This window comes from Lepisosteus platostomus, chromosome 14 (assembly GCF_059453375.1).
Source record: "Lepisosteus platostomus isolate fLepPlt1 chromosome 14, fLepPlt1.hap1, whole genome shotgun sequence".
Lineage (NCBI taxonomy): Eukaryota > Metazoa > Chordata > Actinopteri > Semionotiformes > Lepisosteidae > Lepisosteus > Lepisosteus platostomus.
In genome coordinates, this window is record NC_142624.1 from 40221852 (window position 1) to 40246671 (window position 24820).

The 24820-nt window shown below is 35.1% G+C and overlaps 1 protein-coding gene across 2 annotated transcripts in view; it reads right to left on the minus strand.

Moving 5' to 3' along the window:
* Window positions 1–24820, minus strand: part of arhgap15 (Rho GTPase activating protein 15) — a 193125-nt gene that overhangs the window by 161555 nt on the left and 6750 nt on the right. For both annotated transcript variants that reach the window (XM_088606279.1, XM_088606280.1), the window contains exons 3-5: window positions 7839–7904; window positions 3963–4024; window positions 674–761 (exon numbers count right to left, since the gene is read on the minus strand). In XM_088606279.1, coding sequence (XP_088462405.1) covers window positions 674–761; window positions 3963–4024; window positions 7839–7904 — 216 coding nt within the window. The remainder of the gene's footprint in view (window positions 1–673; window positions 762–3962; window positions 4025–7838; window positions 7905–24820) is intronic.

A 24820-nucleotide genomic window follows, 5' to 3' on the forward strand; every position in this document is an offset into this window, starting at 1 on the left:
AGTCAGATGAGTAATATCACTATAGTCTCACATTAAAAAAGAAGATGTGTTTTAGCTTTTATTGAGTTTAGTATCTTAGTTGTTCAGATAAAATACAAATCAACAACTTTTTACTGAGACATTATTTTGAGATCTTGGATTTTCAGTGCAATTGGTTCTTTGAATGCATGTTTTTACCACTATTCCAAGCAATGTAAGTACTCTTTGACCCATTGCTGTGTTCATTTACCATTTCTTCACTTGTTTTCGTCAATACAGTAAATACAGTAAGTACAGTAAAACAAGGTAACTGCGCTCAGCAGGATATAAGCTTCTTTTGACTGAATTCTAACTAATCTGCATTGCTTACTGGTGGTATGCAATATGGACCACTTTTAAGATTTAGACAAAAGGAACCATTTAAATACAGAGTATGGAATGATTTCTAAAGTTCAGAGAAGCAGCTGGTGGCTTAAAAAACACAACAAATGTATACATTTCAATACTGGTGCTGCTTGCACCTGGGCATATATTTTCAATATTTAAAAAAATGTCTGCATATTTCTTAAAATAAATACTTCAGCTTACATATTCTGTTATTCACTGTAATATTTCCCACGTCTTTCCCCTGCCAAAATATAAATCATCAAAAAGAATAAACTGAAGGAAGAAGAAACACAAAGACAATACCTACCAAATTTGTCACAGCTTGTTGCTTACTGTCTTTGTAAAATAACAACTTGCTGCCATCAAGGACAACCCATGTAGTAGTCCAGTTCTTCCTACAAAAAAGTAAAATTCAACTGTCATACAGAACTGTATGTTGATGTTCAAATCAGAAATATGTAGGTGATGTCTGACAAGCCCTCATATAAGGAATAGCTACTGGAGGTTTTCTAAACAGGCTAAGAGGAAAGTGATAGAAAGAGAGACAAACCCAAGAGATAGGAAGAAAATGCTCTGTGCAGAGGAATCACTGTGTGTCACCTACTGTAGCTGGGTTATGCCAGAAGACAGTTATACACTAGTGGGATGCTAGCTGTTCAGAATACAGTAAATGCACTCTATTTCATATCACTTATGAACACGTACAAAAAGATAGTTAATTTCATACTTGTTTACCCTGCCCTTTATGAGATTTGCAGTTCAAAATCATATGCATATTTAATTCTAAATTAAGCTTGATAAATTCCGTGTTCATGTCGGCAGATTTGACAAACATGACCTCCCTTTGCTCAGTAGCAGGATTACGATGAACAAAAGTTACCACACTCAAGAAATACAGAAGCCCTCTCTGTCAATGATTAAGGCTATTGGGGAAAGATTATAACATCTTAACTTCTCAACTAGATAAGACAGACATTAACATCAGAAATGCAAAAATAAAATAACTAGTTAATTTATGGTATTTTCTCTAATGCAGATACCAGAGGAGTAAAACATAAATCTTTTCATCCAAACAGAAATCTTGAGATTTAATGTTTAAAGAAGACTGTTGAAAAAGTTAAAATTATGATGAGGCTAGGATTGCTTCGAAAGCATAAAACATATAATTAAGGACTAGATAATCTGAAAATAATAATATTTCTTAAACATGTAGTACAGTAGATCCTGAACCTTTCCCTCATAATATGCATAAAAAGGAATAAATCTGTTTCAAAGCTTTTAAACATAACATTGTCAGTAATCTGGAAGAGAACTGCGCCCTAAGGAAATACATATTTCTGATCAGACAGCATTAATCAGATTTAACAGAAACTGAATTTAGTTAAGGTTTAATGATTACATTTAAGTTTAAAAGCAGTGTCACCTAAAAATGTTGATTAAAGATTGTCTGCACGGTTTTAATTCACCTACAAATTTAAATGAAAAGTAGAAGCTTTCATTACACATTTACATTAATTAAGAATTATAATGGATAAAATTTTACTAGAGCTTTACCATAAGTATAATTTTTCTTCATACATTTTAGGCACAAACCTCACTTTATTCTTGTGAACAATATCTTTAAGATCTTTATATTTTGGTGCTTAATGTACAGTTCTGATCCTGAAAGGATCAAGGTTAAACAAATTGGTGGAGTATTGGACTGAGGTTAATTTGGTCTGAACATAAAGAACAATATGGAAAAGCATTGACCTTAAAATAAACAGAGAGAATGATGTTAGATAGCATTGTACAGTAAATCTCGAATTCACGGAATTATTCCTGTTTCTATGACAACTCTTTCAGTCAAACTTTTTGCTGCAAACAAGAAACATTGTTAATATTTCTCTGTTCAGCATCATTTTGAGCAAGATCTGAAGGCAATACAGGCTACTGGTGATTATAATTTGTGTAACACTGATATCCCGGCACAGTTCTCCATGTAAGAAAAGGTATTCTGACGGAATAATTCCTAATTCCACACTGATAATTACGTAGGTTTTGAAGCAATAACTTGATCCACCCAGATCTTCCTGTTTCCTGATCTAAAAAACAACACTGGTAAATATAAAAACTATGACATTATCTAACATGTATTTAATTTAACTATGAAGTCACTGACCATCAAAGAGAAAATGTGCATTTTTATGTTTCCTTTGATTATTACAATTGTTTTGGAAAAACTACAAAACTAAGATGTGTGCTCATTCTTTATTGTATCAAAAGGCATTACAGTGCATCCCAGCCTACCAGTAAGAATTCTCAATATTTTTATTTTCAGTTGAAACAAATGCAGAGCAGAATTTCAAGAGCTCTTTAGCAACCATCAATCAGCAGATTTCAAACGGAGTCCGAGAAGTGTGTAACAATGCTCACCAATTTGCCAAGTATCAGAAGGAATTCTGAAAGCATTACTGAAAAGCAATATGTGCCTTATGATTTTGTTATTAATTTTGCTAATGCTTAAAACACTGTGCATGATCGGTTGCAACAGTACATAAATATATTGTGCTTACATTATGTGGGAAAAGGACACTAGCACATTCTTTACATCATAGTGCCAACAAAAATTCTCAAAAAACATTTGTAAGTCACCAGATATAATTCGTACAGTATGTGGGAGCTTGAACATGGTGTTATTCTAATAGGTTAACTGCTGTTTGATTTAACCTCAGCCAATAGGAACATCTCTCAATTCGTAATGTAATAAAATTTCTTCAGTCCGAAAGTCAGAGATTTCCCTAAAAGAAGAAATATTTCAGCAGCTCATCCTTTTATTTCTACCATTGTGCCATTATTTAGGACTGCATGATTTTTACGAAAGTGGAAGGAATTCCTGAAAGCCTCTATTCAGTCTTGCTGCAATGGCAGCAACATCCACACTACACAGAGAAAGCTGGGAATGTCACCTCCTGTCCCTGCTGACAGGAATTCTGGGAGAGAGTCTTGTGATTATAACATATGGCCTTTTGAACTATAATGTATGACATTCTGATTATAAAACACATTCCACATCCTTATGCTTTGCCATTTAATTTACCTATTCAATCTCCCTTTCTATATCTTCTTTTTTAGAAACATCTCAAGTAAGTTCAAAATATACTTGAGTGAAAAAAGGTTTAATAATTAAGAACACAGCTAAAGCTAATAAATAACATGCACTAAATGTGTCTCAATGTATTTGTGTTGCAGTACATTGCTAAGAACATTTTTAAGTTTAAAACAACAGTTTTATGAAATCAAGCAGACAATCAGATATATAATAAGATACCAACACAAACAGATAAAAATACATTACAAAAATAAGTAGAAATGACAAAATGATGTATAGAAGTATAGTGGATTTCACTTGGGTTTGTTGGCTTCAGGTTAATGGAACATTTGATTGTAGAGCATTTTGGTCTTTAAAATGTGGTTGCTCCAGATGGAGAACCAAAGGGCAACCCATATCTTATCACACATAGAGAGCAGTGGCAACGCGCTCACTGGAAAATATTTTTCAAATCTGTTCTGTTTTTTGGTCATTTTCCCACCTCTCCCTCCCTTTTGCAGCTTACCTTGTTTTCTTCCCTCCATCTGCTATTTTTGCTTTATTCAAATATTCACCTTTTCCAGGATTCTGAAACAAAATATACATATTTGGTCATTTTCTAACAGAGGCCTTTCTGTAAATGAAAAAAAAATCTCAGACATATCATGTTCGGTAATGAGTCAATGTTGCTATAGAATACACATTTCAATTATTTACAGTGTGCTTTAATACTATTATTAGTACTATTATTAACAGACTCAAAGACTTCAGTTGAAATTTAGTTGTTAGAAATTACATTTTTAAAATATATATATTTAATCTGTTTTTGCTTCAAACTAATTAGTAATTAAAGACCTTGTTGCATTGTTTGTAAGCACAGGGGTCTTAACTCTGGTGTGATGGCTCTGAACTACCTAAATGTATTCCTTAATTATATCATAACGTTCTTGATACTAAGGATAAACTTTACTGTCAATTGAAGAAGTAAATCTTCACTTCTCAACCTCATCTCTGTGTAGTGGGTGACTGGTGACTGATGAGGTGATGGCTCCAACTGTACATGTTGAGCTCCTTCATGCATTTAAAACTTTTTGTCTTGAAGTTTATTATAAAAATATATTTTGTTACATTGATATGGTTTTAAACGTTATAAAATCAGCAATAATGTATCAGGCAACGCTAACTAGAAATAATTTACCTAAACAAAAATAGCATATCACTTATATATAAGTAAATATACTTTTATTTACAGCTTTCACATCGTGCAAGCATTCATTACTGTAATGATGGTATTGTTTTTGCTTATCCAAAACTAGTACTGCTACATTGAATTTTCACTTACAAGCACAGTTTGAAAAATAATTAACATGACTCAGTTTAAAATTTCAAAGATATTTTAAACATTTAGCCTATAATTTTTATTTTCAAGATAAAGGGGTTTGTTTAGAGCAACATTTAGCCTCATCATCCATCTAACTTTTATACCTTAAACCAAAATCATTACCTTTCCAAAAAGCCTTAAGTGCAGTGCTGTCACAATAAAATGAAAACTGTATAATTTATGTAAGTGACCATAAATAAATGTGCCTAATGTATGTAATTTGCTTTATATTATACTGCTGATTAATACGCTTTATTCTACAAAAGAAACTATTTCCATATGTTAAATTAACACAGATTAGTCAAAGGTTTGTTCAGTTTGATGTGGAGTAACAAGGATGACAAGGAAAAAATATTTAAATATTTACTTTAATATGTTTAATTTTTGGTTTCAGACTAACTTCAGACTGAAAATGTTACCTTAGCTTCTGAACAATCTCTCCAATGACAGTTAGGATTGGAAGAGATGTGTGCCGCTTATTATGTATTACCTTATTTGGTAAGACACAAAAACTGTGTCCCATTTGTATAAGCTCTGCATTAATTAAAAAATCTTGGATGTATTCTTATATTTTTTACAACATGAGCGGATCTGAGTGGGGAGTTACAGTATGTCACTGTGCAATCTGTAAATTCCACACTGAATAGCATAAAGTAAAACACACAGTGTTTCAACTGTGTGTTCCTCGAGTGTGTGTGCAAAATATCTGAGGAAGGCTCCAGAGTCCAAATTTTGTATTTTACTTTCTGCTTTTTAGCACAGAATTAAACTGAACATCAATATAGTTCTAAAGCATTCAGGTGAAATTTCAGGTGTGGTTTTTAAAAATACCTACAGTACTGCTGCAGGGAGTTTGGAAATAGCAGCACGGAATGCCTTGGAGCCCCAAAGGCAAAAGGCAGAGAACAGTGACCCCCTGAGGATTATCACACAGGACTGTGCAGTGAAGCTTGAGGAGAAGTAACACATATTAAGTGTTAACAACTCTCCTGTCTAATAATTATTTACAATACCAGAATTAATGAATGGTCTCCTTAGAATAAGAATAGACACATAATATTAAAATATGAATGCACTATATGTCTTTTTGCAGTGTGGTGAAAATTAATACATCATTGAAGTTTAATAAAAGATGAAAAATATATTAAAAAACAATTTGATACAATTTTACACAATATGATACTTTTGTCAACAATACCTGCAAGTAAGGGTAATTTGGTCTTGCCCTGCAACAAACTGAATGATTGTACCAAAAAATGTGAGAACAAATGTATGAATTAAAATCACAGCAGAATACCACACAATTTGCAGGTAGATGGATTTTTAAAATTAGGAGAATGGTGCTGCTAAATAAAGAGGGGAAACCTTTACATGAATTGGTAAAATAATACATTCAAAGCACGAGGGTAAGAAATTTAGTTCACCAGCCAGATTTTTACAAAAAGACAACGAATAAAGTATAATGGTTTCAGAGAGTCTTGCACAATTACAAGGCTGTACTCAACACAACTGAACTCACCGACCTCCAGTAAATTGCTGTAGTCTTAGACATTACAAGTAGTATATTCCTAATACCGTAGCCAAAGAACTATAACGTATTTACGAAGAGCACCGAGAAAGTCACATTAGGAGCAATTAAGTTTGATTTCCCCAGCAGGCCTGAGCAAGAGTATTCTTTTTCATGTAAGCTAGTTAGACTATATTTTACAGATCAATTCTGGGGAAAAGTAAATAACAATGACACAAATAAAATGTGCATTTTTCCTTCAGCCAAGCAGCCAGCTTATAGTGTTCTAGAATCGCATGTATGATCTCCTTATTAAATGTCAAAGAGTAGGTGAGCAATTACTATGCTTGACCAAAGCACTCTGCAGCTAGCTGATTGATGTAGCAACCAGATGTCTAAACCAGTGCGAACTGAGGTAGTCCAGTTTGTTAAATACTCATTATTTTTTCATCTGCTTGCAAAGGGCTCCCAGCACAAAGGGCATTTAAACATATCACTCTGTATGTGGATCCAAAACATGAAAGAAAGATAAAAACCGGAGCTATTTCACATATTCCCATTTAGACACTGCTGTTGGGGGCATGACTGTAAATTACTTACATTACTAAAGAAGCTGTCAGAGAAAGCTTCATTTCGCATTTGATTTGCAGTTTGAATGCTCATATAAGTTCATTTTCCCTTATCAACAGAAGATGGGGTATTACTGAAATGAATAGTTATATCCGAAATAGTTGTTTACAAATTCAGTTTGAACCTTTTCTATTGCTTTATTTCTCTACATGTCTGTATTTTAGTAATCTTTGCAGTAACAGTAAACTTTTCATGCACAAAGAATGAAAAACGCCAGAGATAGTGGGACACTGCATATATGTTCACATATGTGACGAAACCTAACACTTCCTCCACTTTCTTTTTAACAAACGTGTTCTGTGGAGTTGGGACACAATACTGATGGCATATTCTGACAGAAAACTGAATATGTAACCACTTAAAGAAGTATACATACCATTTGAAAATTTCAGAAATTAAATAAAGGCATTAGAAAATGATGAGGGGTATTATATTTAGCTAGATTTATCCAGTACTACCATTTCAGTTTAAATATACAGTAAGTACAACAAACTGAAGTAATGTTGCGATTACAAACTAAATGCACTGCATTTCTGTAATAGGATCCTAATGTATTTCAGTTATTATTTTTGAATCTATCAAATTAATTCTTGCCTCTTTTGCTTATTGGGGAAGAATCTTGTACCTTAGTTACTCCAGAGCTTAGTGCTTTTATTGCTTTGCTTCCGTTTTCTCTGCTTGTAGGTCCTTAGTGCTGTGGTGAAACGAGGCATAATTCCAATAATTGCCATAACATTGGTGTTTGACAGAGTTACAGATATTACACTACAGATATTACTCCTGTACATAAGAATACAACATACAGCTTATTATTTAGGATTTACATGATTTTGCACTGACAGTCTACTGTTGCAAACAATATAACACAATCAGAAAGTACTTACAGACTGCTCTCCGGCTGTAATGTCTATCAGGTTGTGCTGGGAAAGATTTCTTCTATGGCGAGATATCTGCATTTAGGAAGAGGAAAGAAATGATTGAATTGCACATTTAAGTACATTTTAAAGGAATAACAATGTCTATAAGTATGAATGTCATGAATTCCTAAACATTACCTTGCCACAGGAAAAAAAACCTTTTGAAACTCATTAACATCCTTTTCCCTCTTAACACAACATTGAATCTCTGCATATTTTTTTATGCTGGTCAATATTTTGCTGCTTTTCTCTGCTGTTTCTTCTTCCTAAGACCACACACTTATTGTATAAGCAGGCTTGCTGGTTTCTAACTCCCACTCTTTCACATCAGCAGTGTCCTCTCTGATTAAAAGTATAGAAATTTCCAACTTTTATTTTAGGTTTCAGGTACTGTAAGTTCCCATTAATTCACTCTTCCATCAGGAAATAAAATCAGTGTTTTGTGAATGTCATTTGTAATTGGCATTGGCATTTTTTATTAGTTGTTCTTAGCATTTTAGTACTTTTTAAGAAAAAGTACTTTTTTGCTGCATCTGAGAAGTACTACACATGTAAAGTGCCTGCATCACACAGCATTGATCTGGACAACAAGTGAATAACTCAAGCACACTATTAAAATAATGCCTTTTGTTTAAAAAAAAAAAAAGCTCTGAATAAATTAATTGCAACACACTCCAGAAAACATTATCAAAATGTGCATGATACAGCATGGAAATTGAGCACTAGATGGGGTGCTATTTGATTAAAACTAAATTTACTTAAACTTGCATTCACATTCTTCAGGTAAACATACAGTATTTGTAAAGATAAAAATGATGTTTTTGTGTTGTTTAAAGGTTCCTACACTTCCCCATATTTGATGTTTTTTTAATCATGTACCCTTTTCTTTCAGTTTTATAAGCTTGATCACAGCTCATGACTAAACTTTAAATTAACAAGAGCCACATTCCTAAAATGTATGTTATATGATGTGTTCACAATAGATCGGAAACCACAGACAATCTTTCGAGCAGCATTAATTTAAAGGATAGACAAATATATTAAAGTTAAAAGAGAAGATGAGTAGATGAATATTTTGGAAACTCCCTCTTCTCAACACACAGTACACAGAAATAATTTGTACATCTTCCACAGATCTACTTGTTGTTTTGCATGTAAATAGTTGTTACATTATGTGAAGTTGGAAAATGAATGGTGTTGTCACTGGTGTGTAACCACAGTAGGGTTCTACATTATAATCCTGAGTCATTAATTAGCAGGAACACTGGCACATACATTAAGGAGCACAGGACAGTTTTAACAAGGGTAACTAAAAATGAAACCATTATTTAAAAAAGAAAGTAACACTTATTATTTGATTCCTTGATGTGGTTATTTTAACTATTTTTAGCATGGTTGAAATGGTTTGCTTTGCCATTCCATCTGATTTACTTTTCTTTTTCCAAAAAGATATTTTTCCATAAAATCTGAACATGTACACCTTCCAGGTAATACATTAAAAATAAAAGGTCTCCATCCCTCTTAGTTCTAAGAATGGCTAACTGTTTGGTTTCTTTTTTACTTAAAAGTAACATGCAAACCAGATTTAAACATCTGAATTTATTCATTCTCTTTAATGCTGTTTTGTCCCCAATATGAGTTATCTAAATCTTTAATATTTACATCCACGTGCGGTTAATTTAAAATGCAATGCAGTACTATTATTTATGGATATCATGGGATAAAGGTGTTACTTTTTAATGAAATCTCTTCTATACTTGTCTAGTATTCTATTATTTTAAAATTTCTTTAATATCTACAAAAATAAAAGCTGGAATTGTGCTTATAATAGTGGAATTATTATTTAATAAGATAATGGCAGCAATAAAATGATCATTAAACACTCAAAATAAAACTTGTATGTGTGTCCTGTGTGTGCCCTGATTCATTTCGGTGGAATTTAAAGCCTGGGCATTGATTGTTTAGCTTACTTAGTTTGTTTTGTACAGATATAAAACCATTTTTTTTCAGTAATTATTTTCTGAAATTTTAGTGCCCTTGAAATTTTATTATAGCATTATCAACAAATCACCTAACCACCCAACAGAATAAGAAACAAAAAGGACTGCAAGTGAGATGATGTCCATTTGAATGTCTAACAGTTCTGCTTAACTAAATCAAGTGTACAAGAGTCATAAGATCTCAAGATGCAACTTGAAATTAACAACACAGTAGATGATCAGCTTCCTCAGGCCTCAAATCTGGGGCAGCAAACAGCCAGGAGTGATATTCGTATCCAGGAGCTTGTAAATAAATACATCTGAAGGCTTTTTTATATAATGTTTATAAAGATATTTAAGGCAAGGTGACAGAATAATATATAAGAAAAATTTAGTAATCTTCAAAGAGCTTTAGGTGGAATTTTTTGGAAATCAGCCCTACTTACCTAACACACTAACAGAGCAGCGATGCGACGCTCCTGAGGAACAGCTCCAAAACATAAAACAATGTACTTTGACAATCCTACTCTCCCTCAAGGAGAGAATGCCAAAAACTGCAATATTTCTTTTGAAAGCTCTTTTACTGAAGATGTAGAGGATTAAGAAAGAAAAACACTTCAGGACACTGCTATGTCACCTACCATTAAACAGCCTTAATCTTTTTGTAAAGAGATATTTCTACAAAATAGGTCAGGGACAGAGTATAGAGAGCTGAGGAAGTTTTGTTGGTGTGTGGTATATCGTAATATTGAAGATCTCAAATGAAGGGACATTCATCTGCTGCCAGGCTTGGCTCATTTCCCTGTGCTGTGTGTCACAATCTAGGGAGTCTGTAAGACAGAGGGAGCTCTCTGAGTCGGACTTGCCACCTGTCCAGGGGGGAGGAGAAATTCTGCTTGTCAAAGTCCATTTACTGAGCCCTCGGCTGAGGGACAGACTTTCCACAGGGCTGTGGGCTGCTCTGCAGATTGAAAACATCGTATCTCTCCACTCCTGTTGCGCTCTCACAACAAATTGGATTACATTACAGATGATTTGATGTTATAGAATTTACTAACCAAACATTTTTGATAAAAGCGTTTTGTTCGATGACATTTAGACTGCACTGACTGTATTATAGATACACGTTCCCACAGATACTCTGCAGACCAACAAATATACAGACAAGCAGATTAAGTGACATTCAGTTTTAAGCCATGTAAATGCCATACATGATAGGAATGCTGAGTCACACCTATAAATCTTGATGTCCTTGTCTAGTGTAATGTACCATTACATATTATACAGTTAGAACACTAAAGAACACTTTAATGTTCTTTAATTGCACCTCTTATACAGTATGTATATTCATTTACTGTAATCTAAATAATTTCATCCATATTTTCTTTGCAGTTACACAAGATCCACGTGTGATTCTGTAGCCCATTATGCACAGTACAAGATTATACAGTATGGGTAGTGCAGACTGATCATGGTTTAATTACCCTTTAATGGGAGACAATGCACAGATTAGAGTGGGACAACATATTTAAAGAGGTTCAATGGGTCACAAAATACAATTTTGAAGGAACAAAAAACAATTTTAACAACAACTAGAGCAATTAATTATTTAAAAATCATTATATTACTCTTATACATAGTGTACATCTAATATAATGGTAATTATTTGAAAAAAGAAGCCTTACAAGTTAGTTCTTTTTCAGAGTTTTTGCAAGGGAGTCATGAGTAATGTGAACTATAGAGGACAAGGATTTATGACTTTTGAGTCTTCGATGTTAGCAGGCTTTCTTTGCACATGGCACATCAACCAAAAAATGTGGAACTGAATTAACACATTGAAGACTTGTTTTGTACAGAATGACCTGAGTCTTACATAAATGTTTGCCTTTGTTCACCCTTATCCTGGTTTCTTCCTTTCAAGCTTGTGATTTTACTCGGTTGTCTCCTTTACCTTGGTCAATTTTGATTTCTTGAAATACAGTTCAGGATGTCTGTGGTCCAGGAATGATCCTATTGTTTCCTTGCCTTCTTAGTCTTTTCACTCTCTGTTTCATTATTGTTCACAGTGTATAAGCAGATCTCTGCACATTTTATATACAATATCTGGGTATATGAAATGGGTATCATTGAGCTATCAACTTGTCATTAGACTGATAGCTAACATGAGGCAAAGAGAAAATGGGTCACTTAAAATAAATACAATTTGTTTTATATATTTTGTCACTTTAAGATGCGTCATTTTACATATTTTACCCAATCATGCCTCTACAGTACTTCTTATATTCAGATGGTTTCCTGGTATTATACATAGAGCTGTTTTGATGAAGCAGCAGATCAACCACATACTGTAGCTTTCAGATTAAGAGCAAACATTAAATAAAAAAAAACAAAAGAAAATGCTTCAAATGAACTGTCCACTGTATGCACCTCAAATGTTGGCTGAGCAAGTCGCAGAAAAGAAGATTTGCTGTATTTAATCTTTTTGTTTTATTTTTTAAAGCACAACTTGGGTTAACATCTTATCGGACACATACTACACTCATCTGTCCTCACAAAGCCAAACATGTCCTGCAGTGCCGTCGTCAAGCGATCACTCTTTTATAAGGCTGATGAAACAATAGTCCATTTATAAAAAGGGAGAATCTGATCTGAATCTTCAGAAGTCTTTCAATACATATTCAATAGTGCATTATTCATGATGTCAGTAACCCTTCAAAAATGTTAGTGTATGCAGTATGTAGTAAATTATTTTAAAAATATATAATGCAAAGACAATGCTAGAAAGCTTCAGATCTCTGAAAGCAAGAGCTAAATGAAAGACTTGTGGATGAAAAGACAAGTGAGAAAGAGAACTAAAAGAAGAGATCTGTAAATGGTTTTAATCCTGCTGGTCTTTCTTAGATCACAGTTCTCGCACAGCTCTTTGTATTGCATTTTCTTAGATCGCTTGCTAATTGAATGTTTTGAAAGTGTCAAAAAATTGTTGTCAGCATTCATTCGAGTCTGGGCACACAAGGCAAAGCACAAATAAGGAGCAAATGCGACAAGAAATTGCCAACTGTTTTGATTTCCCTCATGGTTAATTCTAAGTAATTGCAATGGCTTCTGGTGAGTCTTTATGCCTGAGAACATTTCAGTCATGCTCATATGGTGCATCTGTATGTTAGTCACATGCTAAGGGGTTTGCATTGAGGAGAAAGGTGAGACATTCATGAACCCTTCTCCACACTGCCATGCATCAGTGCCAGGCTGTAGAAGGAGGTACCCTGTGTCTGCCGTGGGCATGGGATGGCAAGCAGCATTCAAACCGTCCTTACAAATTCATGGATTAAACCATCTCAAAACTGTTTACAGCCTGCGTCTCATGGGCTTGTCCACTTTCTTTCTATCAATAAAAGTGCATCCATCAGTAGTTTTTGAAAGTTTGGACTTGCTGTTTTTTTTCTATTAAATACCCACCAATTGGAATTGCAACACTTGGTTGTCCAGCAATGACTCCTATACCCACCCCAGACACATAGACATGCTCCTCCTTGATATCCACCTACAACACAGATCCGTTAGGTGTGCAGTGTGTTACTAGTCCTCAGAGACTGACAAGAGAATCAGTGTCAATTGCAGGAACCTTCTCACTGACACCAATGCACAGCTCTCCCCACTCCTCACTCGCGGGCTCCAGTCATGTACTGTACACCGTCACTCCCTAGACAGCATATAACTCAGCAGCACCAATAGATCAGATCCTCTGCCACAGCAGAGTCTCACACTGTAGGTTTCAGAGGGTGGTGAAGCCACTTCTGTAACTTGCTCAGTACCCCAGCACAACTGACAAGCCATTGCAATTTCTATCCTGAGCCCATTCTATACTCAGAATTAGCCTAGGTTTGCCGTAACCTTGAAAACTATGTTAATGTTTCTCAGAATGAGAAACTGCGAGAATGAGATACTTTCACAGAAAGTATATATACTAAAGTATACTAATATAATAAAGTATATTTCACAAAATATCTATATACTGTACGGTATAATAAAAGGCACAGTGGTCAGCATTGCTGCCTTGTAGCGCTGGGGCCCTGGGCTCAATTCTTGGGTTACTATCTCCCTAGACAGCAGACAACCCAGTGTGGAGTTTGTACTGTCTGCTTTCCCCAAATTCACATGGGAAATTTGGCCCTGGTGTGAGTGTTTGTGTCTGTCTGTGCCTTACAATGGTCCCATCCAGGGTGTGTCCTGTCATATCCCTTACGTACTCCCTCCCTACTCGCTACCCTGTATTGGATAAAGTGGTTAGAAAATTAGCTGGATATACTGTAAGAAAGGCCCATCTCATTAATTTGGTTGCTAGTGGCGGATTGATCCAAGGACCTCATCCAGCTGTTTCTTGTAGGAACTGATGGTATCAGCTTAGATAATATGGCTGAGCAGTTTCTTCCATACTACCACAATACTTTCTGTAAAATAGTGCCTCCTATTCTCAGTTTTAAATGCATTTCACCTTAGTTTCCATTTGAAATTATTGGTGCATTTTTAGGTTTACTAGGCTAATTGTGTCAATTTCTTTGTGAATTATGAATATACACATACAAAATAAATCACTTCCTAATAGTTTTCTCAGTTTTAGGAGGAGTTATTTTACCTTAGCCTGGGAATGTATCTGGTTGCTCTTCTCTGGACTGATACCACATTATCTTTTTTTGTAATGTGATGACCAAAACTGTACACTAAATAAACTCCAAATAAGGATTTATTAATTCATCGTGGAACTTTGTTTTAAATTCCACACTGCTTTTAATTGCTTTGCCATATACAGTATATATTTTCATAACTAGCTTTTACAGTATAGTTCAGGTTTTTGCTACCTGTACAGTAACATAGTTACTATCTGAGTAAATTATCATATACTAAAAGTTTACCTATCCTGAAAGTTGATATTAAACTAAATAGAAACTACAGGTTTCTATTTTTGTGTGTTCTGTGAAATGTACAATAAGATGCATTAGGTAACAATATCTTACAGCACAAATTATTACCCAAACCCTGTCCCTCCCCAGCCCCTAGAAAAAAGCAGACTTGTTTCCCAAGTGTAAATTACTTTAAAATCCACTTAATATCTCTTTAGGATTTGTAAAGTAGTAAACTCCAAAGTTAGTAATTTTGTTTTTTCTTTCTTCTTTGCAATTGCCTTTCAGCAACTGTTTATCTAACAGCAGCACTGATATCCTACAGTTTTTGAATAGTGAAAGGAAACTCTGGCAAGTGTCCCTGACAATGGGGGGCTTCGTCCTCAGGGATCTATAATGGGCCAAATTTCTCAAAGGGGGAAAAAGGCTTCTTTCACTGCTGGGGCACCAGCTAGCTCCTGTTACACAGTACCTGGATGTCACTGACAGTTAAACCATTGCTAAAACTGGTAAAAAAGTTGAGACAGTGTTATGGTATCAAAGATGTAACTCTACCGTTATAGTATACAATGATGCCTGTTGAAATGCAGTTTGCACTGCACTGTTTAATGGTTCAGTGACATTGAGCTCGTTGCAATAATCATGTTATTTTCAGGTTTGTCTTCAGTCCAGTTAACACTGTAGATGCAGGAAAGGTAATTCCAGGTAGGCTGTTTCAAATGTATTGCTCGAACTGTGAGCACATCACGGCAAAACACCAACTCTATAATATTTAACCTCTCCCACAAACCTCATCTCAGTAACAATCATTTTGGATTTCTGTTTACATCAACTTAAGCCTATAGATCCCTGTTAAATCTAAGAATGCCAGATTCACTGAGCAAGTTTCAACAGTCATGCAGCTACTGTACATTGTTACCATTCTCATTGATAGTCTCTACTAACAACTAACATCAAGGATGAATGCCAGGAATTTAACAGAAAGGAAACAGTGGACACTACTAAAAAATAAATGGACCCAAAGTGAAAAAATAACTTCTCAATAATTGTTTTAAAAATGTTCCTGTAAAAGTATTTTCTTTTGATTGTAGAAACTAGTATAATGAATGGACCTGTGTCTTGAGATTAATTTAAATGTTTTACATAAATGCCTCGCTGACTGCTGAAGAGGTTAATTGCAATCAATGATTGTTTCACTAGTAAGTTTAATAAAAAATCAATTCCCAGCTAATTCATCACCTACCGTAGTTCTATTCTGTGATATACTGTAGTGTGAGTATTCACTTTACCTAAGTGTATTTTGTATTATCATTCCAGAATGAAGATAAAAAAGCCCAACTTCATTTATATTTTCATTCTGGATTAAAAAAGTTGTTTTTTTCCTGAAGTATTTTGATATGAATATGAATAATAAAACATTATAAAATGTGAATAACATTTAATACAGACATACCTGAATGGAGGCTATGGAGTGAGATTGCAATAGTTTAAAACAAATTACACTTATGTTTCGGGAAGCACTCTTGGATTTCTGCATTCCATAGTGCTACCCTGCCCTCTACTGTTTCAGCCAGGCAAACAGGAATGGTTTTCTGTTTCAGTGTAAACTACAAAAAGCTGTCATTTTGCACTGCTCCCACGAGTTCAAGGTCAGAGCCTGGCTATTTCCAGCTCGTCTTGTCTTTGATCCATGTACCAAAATGACAAGGTAACACGATTCAGGGTCAGCTGTATTACAGGAACGCTTACATAAATCGGGAAAGTGGAAATCAATCCTGGCTGACAGTGTCTTCAGGATAATCAGGCCTTGCTCTGTGCCCACTGTCATCTGCTCCCCCTACCACCACGAATCAGATGAGTGGGAGCTCTGTCGTTTCTTGTTAGCAGAATCATTTTTACTCCTGGCAAGGTAAATAAACCTTTCACTGGGCGTACTATCAGACTTCTTTTATTTGTTTAACTGTAGGACTTTATTCTTGATTTAATACTGGAAACTTCACAACTACGTTCCCTGGATCATACTGGACAACCAGAAGCCCAGGAAGAGTATGTGCCATGTACTGTACACAGAACAGGGCAGAAGGCAACAAGAAGGAGAAAAATGTAAATACTGTGCATCTTAATTATTCAACTGAGGTTTACTGTACTGTATGCATGCACACAAGCTAAACTAAAGTGGTATGTTACAGCAATTAAATATACAACTCCAGTCACCAGGTTACTTGTCTGATCAATTTCATGATGTACGTAAAATGATGAGACTTTGCCACCATCGAAGCCACAAATCAGTTTATTTGAAACTGTAATTTCAAAACATACTGTACAGTACCTGTGATGTTTCAAGGCAAATTCTGTGTCATCTTTGATATATGTTTTTAATACACATTGCAGTACAAACCGGGACACACCAAGTATACACTTCCTTTTCAAGAAGGGGACATTATCCTCCAGTCAGAAAGAGTGTTTTTTTTTCACCACAACTACTTAACCCCTGCTAGTTAAGCTGGCCAAACCAACTGTTCAGTAGGTTTGCTGGGGGGTTCAAAAGACTGGAACATGATACATCAAAGGGATGCAAAAGCCATTAAGTGAGATAACACCATGGTTCCCATTGGGTAGAAATGTCTCACGTGTTCCAGGGAAGACTTAAAAACTCTCTCCCTAACTAGCCACTCAGTATGCTGGCTGCAGGGAAAATAATAGTTTATTTATTGGGTGATCCCAATTTCACATATGAAAAGAAAAAATAAGTAATTGCAGTTCCAAACTGAATAAAAAATGAAAGAAGACATACTGTACACATCTTTACTTACCCGTTGATGTACAGATCACTGTGCACTTAAAATGTTATAGCAAAAGTGACACCAAAAATATTGTAGGTTTAAATAAATAATTCCATAACAATAAAACTTTTTCTGAAGTAAAGCTAGAGTAATATTTCTCATTTTAAACTACCAGTTTAGGGTTTTAATTACCCCTATATTTCTATGGCAAAACAACGCGTGGATTGGCAGCCATTTGAATATCTCACAGGTCATTGAGCATTCTAGTTAATTACTGCACGAATAGCCTGTTTTTCTCCCCTCTGGAAACACGTTTCTAATGGAAGACGAGGTCTGACAAATGTGTCATCTACATAATTAGCTAGGAAGCAACACATAAAACATTAAACATGCTTTGTGCCGACGACAATCAAAACATTTCATTTGTTGTCAATTATTCATCACTTTGTAGGTTCTGAAGGGGTTGTTAATATGGAAATCAGTCCAGATGCTAACAAGGTTATAGTTACTGATTTAGAATGGAGATAATTTAAACACATTAAAAAGCAGATTTCTTTCATTTTAGTTGTGTATTTTAAACTTCATTTTTCATACCAAAGTGTTCTTTTTTGTTTGTGTTTGTTTTGAATGTAATGAAGAATTTTTCAGACGGAAAGCTACTTCTTGGTTAAAAACAGATCTGTTGACAAACTCTAACAATGCTTGGTAGAAAGCTGCACTAACTTTGAACTAGAGGGTATTGTCCAATTCTTGAACTATGGAGCTAAGAATAACCTAAGCCTATTTGGCACAGAGAATATCCTGGTGCAAAGTCATTGCCATTATGACTCTATAATAACATCACTAAAACAGTTTCATTTGATTTATAGTTTTATTTTGTTGTTCTTTTTGGCTATCTGTTTGTGATAAGTATTTCACAGTTCTGTATTTTCTTTAGTGCAGAGCAATTCAAAGACTGTATCTGCATACTGTTAAAATATCCAAATGTTATAAAGACTTTATAGGACAACACCTACTGTATACATCAATATAATTTTACAGAACTGTGAATAATGAAATCATGGAGGTTTATAGTGGCACTTCTGAGAATTAGCAAAGCAGTGATAATAGCATTATATTGTACATACAACAGGCACATTAAAAACCTTTAAAGCCACTCCATGTACCAAAAATCATAAGAGCCAAACACTTTTTATTCTCTCAGAGTGTATTAGATAAAATTGAATAAGAATTTCTAAACCATGATACTTTTAAATCTTCTATCAAAATGTTGTTGTTTTTTTAATTTATGCAATTTATGTCTGTATTACCATTTTTTTAATGTGCTGAATAGGGCTTTACTGATATGCGGTGAAAGTTTTATCAGCTCTGCAGGGTCCTCTTACAGTATAATGTTATCTGCCACGTTGCATGAATTCTTCTGCGATAAAATGTTGAGTATGTTCGTTTTTTAGAAAGCAAACCTTCTTGAGGAAGCCTTAAATCTTTATATTTTAGCTGAAAATAGTAATTATGAATCTCATTTTGTAAAGTATTATAATATGAATAATTAAATAGTAGCACTGAGTTCATCCAGATGGGAAGGATGTGGGCACACTGTAAAAGTCAGGTGGCTAAATACATCCAGGAAATCACAGTTCCTACTGTTAGTTCCCTTACAAGTAATTACCATGATGAAAAATCTCATAACTCACTTCTCAAGCTACCTTTTACAGCTGTCAAATCAGAAAGACGTGAAGTGCAGAAATAAGCCTAAGGGTGAGCTCCTTAAAGTAATTAAATTGGATGCATAGAACTCTTAATCTCCATTACCTGCAGGACCCTTAGCTCGGCAGTGCCCAGAGCAGTGAAAGCTGGTAGCCAGGTTTTTATGCCCAAAAGCTTATGTTCTGAAAGAGCCATTAATGTTGAAAAGACCTTTTAATCAATAGTTTTCCAGTATTGATTTGAAAGTGGAGATCGCTGCCCATTTCAGCAAGTTTGTGTTTATACAAATCTTTTTCAAAAAACAATGCCTGCAATTACCTTTGTAATAACTGCCAGGTCTTATCAATCCAGTCAAGCTCAGTGTCACTTTTGCGCAATATCAAGTCCTACTTCAGGACAGTTTGTGGAAATAAAGCCTCCAACTACACTTACAGCTTGATTTGAAGTTAATAGGGTCATAGCCTGTGATTGTTAAAATGTGGAACAAGAAAAGAAATGTTCTGGTTAGAAGATTTATTTTTATTTCTGTAAATATTCCATGTTAAAAAAACTAAATATTAGTTAAATAATATAAAGTTAAAACCAGAATTCAAGGGTGATCGTTTCATTGATAAAGTGGGGGAGTGATCAATGAATAAAGCTTTGTCACATACTGCACTGTCTGCATGGGAATCAAATGGTCAGCATTTCAAATATCAAGCTTAGCACCTCAAACCAGGGGAGGCTGGTAATCAGAGAAGTGAGTATTGTTCACTCTGGGCTTTTCTCTGCTTGCAAGTTGAAACTAAAACCGGAATGGAACTGTGCACTTCCCCTTTCTTAAGTGAAGCTGCTCTTCTTGAGTGTGTACAGTACTCTGCAGAAAACCTGGAGGCGTAGAATGGAAAAAATAGATGCACTGTGTGAAGTACAGGTTGGTGTTAGATCTGTTTTAGATATAGTTTAAAAGAATTCCCTTTACTCTTGTGTGCTTGATAGCTGACTCTGCTTCAGATTGTATTTCAATCTCAGCTATGTCAAAGGACAGATGTTCTACAAGAGTCTGTGCTGATAGAAATCCAGCAGATATGAAGAGACCTAAATTACAGAAATTTGGTACACAATGCATACTGTATCAATGACATCTCTAGAATTTCCTGGATACACTGGGAAGCACTCACAACTTAGCTTCCTGCACACCTGCAAACCAACAACGCGTAGATTTGCTTGGCCTCATCCATTTTTTATGTTTCCATACAATCATGGATAGATGGTTGTTCACAAGTGATGGATGTGGCTCTGCTCTGCCAATCATAGTCATTGCTGGGCTCAGAGCCTCACAGCACAGCTCTCCTGACAGCAGCAAACTCTGCTGCACCAAAGGACTTGTCTGGGTTTCAAGGGGGTGAGGTCACTTTTGTCACATGCTCAGCACCAATGAGCTCTGCCACTTATAATGTGCCACCGTCTTGTTAAAAAGAGCTTAGATTAGCATAAGTTAGGAAAATGATACTGCATGAAAAGAGTTTCTCAGTGCCCATAGTTTTGAGCTGTGCTACTCAACTACTTTGTGAAACATCTGAATTTATTAAGTGAAATATGGATGGCAAAACAAGTAAAACTCACTAAAAGCTACAATAATTCATGATTTTATACCTTGATATCGTAACTATAGTTTACAATGTTCTTGCATAATCAGAAGATACATGCATCCCCAAAATAGTAAAAACATTAGCATTAATTAATACATTTTTCTTTAAAAAGTTTAGTCAATCTTCTCCGTAACTTTAGGGCTTGAAGGTATCACAGTTCTTTTTTGTCTTCTCTTTACCATGAAAAATAATTGTGTGTTTTGATAAATAGTTTGCAAATAAACATGTAAATTTTGTTGTCAGGAAAAAAATCAAATTTATTACAGTTTAATTTGTTTTCAGTTAGTAAAGTTCTTACAGTATATGGATAATTTTGTGTAAACCTAATTGTTTGACAACAGTTACAAATGTCCCTGTTCAGAAAATTACTGCATGTTCACTGATAATAAAAATAGTGATTTAAAGGTTTAACAAGATGGTGGTGCCAGAAATCCTTCTCAAACCAGTTTTTACTTTCAGAAAGTCGTAACACCACGGTCAGAGATTCTACATTGCTTGTACATTGCCAAAGTACAAGAGAACTGCTGGAGGAAATCAAGAAAGCCTCAAACCACAGCAGTTTAAACCACTGCAGTGGCAGATATATTTTTTAGCATGCCAGGCCATCTACAGTACGTGCCTTAACAACAGCAACAGCAAAACAGAGCATGTCAACAGCGTGGTTCACTGGCCAAGACTGTTAGCCATGACAGCGAATGATGGATACACTTCCGCTGTTTACCACTGACAGATTGCTCTTTTCCATTGAGGCTGATGTTTACATCAGAAGGATTTTTGTAGTGCAAGAAGCTGCTTTCAAAGCACTGCTGGCTGAGCATGTGAAGGAGCAGGAAAGCAAGCCCATTACCATGACGAAGGACAGTGAGCAGGAGCAGGCGGAGATACTGTACTACAGAGGACTGAGCTGACCCTAAGATACTGAACACATGGCCAAAAATGGCCAACAACATCAAACTGCTTACTGCCCCACTCCCTCACTCCCCTACACATGTGCAGATTTACACATCCTTTATGTTGGCATCAACCAGAAGCACTTGATTCTGAACAAATGCTGTACTCTATATCTTCTTTGTGATAAGTGGATATGTGACCGTTCCTATTTAAAGCAGGCCTGTAGCACTTGTACAAAGCAAAATACCACTGATACTGTATATCTCCATGAAAATGACCTCTACTGAAAAGACCACTACTGAAAAGCTGGAACCATTTGTATGTTAATATGACTATGGAATGCCATAGCCAGGTTAGTTTGCTTTTTTTGCATGTATAGTATTATAATTACTGTTGATTTAATCGATTTCATCGATTTGGATTAGAAAATGTGCTTGAACTGCAATCTTGATATGCACTTCCTGCTGTGATGTCTGATCACACCAACAACATCCTGAAGAAAGTACCTTAGTTTAACTTGGAAATATTAGGAAGCCAACAAAGGTAATGCTGATAAAATCTGTCTCATTTTTTTAATGTTATTTTTTGCCAAAAAAGTGACAAATGCTAATTCTGTCCCATTTACCAGCTGGGTATGGAAATGCTCATTAGTTTTTAAGAGGGTTAATCCATTTAGCTTTCGCATATTGATATGCCAATTATGTCTAATTGTACAAGAGGCATCCGTCAAGGTAATAGTGCATAAACACATGCGGGAACATTAAGAACATCCCAACATGTAATAAAGTAGGTGTTAATTGGTAGCTGAGTTCTGCAGGCTATTGAGGTGTATAATTCCGGGAGAGATGGATCACTTGCAATTTCTCTAAATAATTCCATTTGCAACCTCATGCTGTGATGTTTTCAAGCTTCTGTATAAAAAAAGCAGAAACAAAACCTAACCTAGAAAAACTTCCAGGCCTTCTAACAAAATCTCTGACTTGTTAAACTGGGTATTGACTCCTTTTAATACAAAAAGCTAAAATAATTTTTACAGTTAACTCCTAAAAGGACTTGGGCTACCTAACAAGGTAAGACAGCATCAGTGAAAAATATCTTCTTCCTTCTAATCATTCCCATGGCACTAAATGTAACAGGTTCTGCTAAATTAAATAATTTTTTTTCAGGAATTTATTTGCAGAACATTGTGGACATCATTTTCTTAGAGGCTGATGTACAAATTGTGACAGATATTGTGACCACATGATCTTACTCTGCTGAACGGCCTCCTCTCAATTTCTCACATTCAGACGTTTAACAGCATGTCTTTTTAGCTAAGCCACAAACTGAAATTTGTCATTAAGTTACATTCATACCACAGACTTAGAACGTATCTGCACCGTACCGCTTTCAAAAGCTACTGAGACTTTTTCAGTTTGAACACCACTTTACAAAGAGCATAATTTGGAAAACGGTGTTCATACTTGGTTTACTGTATGAAATTGACAGCTAGGAGGGTGCTGCATAGTCAATATGTAGAGCACCCCGAGATCCTTTGACATAAAAAGCAATATATCAATAAATTAATGATTATACAGAAACATTACAAGAGCACTTTTGTTCATGCTTAGCACAGCCCTTATTTATGCTTTATTGACATACAATATACAATATGAGTGTATGATGTCTCACAGATGTATTCTTTAATTGTTTTCTAATTTCACTGCCATTTCTTAAATAGTGAATGATTACTCAATGAACAAAATCATTTTCTTTGCCGCCAACCCATCTATAGAAAGACAAAGGACACTGTACTGAGTATCCGGCTGTATCAGGCAAGTTACATGTGAAAAGTTTTGCTTGACAGATCACACACTGTTTAATTATATCACAATTTAAACTATGTGCCCATTTTCCCTTGGATTTCATTCCCATGGGGATCATTTAGAGGGGATACAATTGTACATTCCAAACGCTTCTCTGTCTTGCTTACAGACAATGGTAATCATGCCATACATTTTAATTTTGTAACTATATACAGTAATTACTTTAATTCAGACAAAGGGCTGTATTCACTAAATGCTATGAAAACATAATAAGTGGTTCAGTTTACTGTTTTCCAACACAAAAAACTGCCTTCTTTTAATAGCCACACGTCCACAAATGTACAGGGCCTCATCTGACGAGACCTGCTTAACTTCTCATTATGTTGACATCCCCGAGTGACAGAACATTATTCTCTATTGTAATCATGTACATTTAATCTAATCTATTTTCCATAAAAGTGGACATTTCCCATTTTAAGATCAATACTTAAATAGAGCCTTTTATTTTTATTTGTAATCCTTTATTTAACCAGATAAGTCAATTGAGAACAAATTCTCCTTTTCAGTGATGACCTGGCCAAGAAGCTGCACTATTGTCTAAAACAGACAACAAAGCAAGGAAAGAAAGAAGAGGACAATCAATAAACGTAAATCACACGACCTGACGTTTCATAACAGGACGTGGTAATATTATCAAGTGCAACTATCAGGCAAAAATGATTTAACCATAAAACTGAAAACGCCCAAAGATGCAAAGGACAGTTTTTAAATTAGCCTGTACAGGAACTTTATTTTTCTCTTTAGATTTAGTTATAATACTTTAGAACAGAGTAACTGGCATACAATGAATTCAGTTGTCAAAGGCTGTTATTGAAACTCTAAATTCAGTGTGTTGCAGCTTCACCACATAGACATCTATGGAGACTCCACTGAGCATCAATACTCTTTACACAGGTATGTTCTTATATGTTCAATCACTTATTGAAAGAAGACCTAAAACCAGGACTAGAAACCACAAGTTCCACAAAAGTACAGCAAAAAACTGAACTGACAGAAAAACAGTGATTCTGTAACTCCACAGAGAGCTCTGCACTGTGTTTCCAGTAAGCATGATGACATTTGATGAAGAAATAATCCAACTTATTGGAGCCTCTATACAGTACTATACGTAAACATGAGATGGATTTATGTTTTCTTAAATTGTAAGAGCACCTATGATAGAATTTAACAAATCCTCCTCAGATTTGGTCTT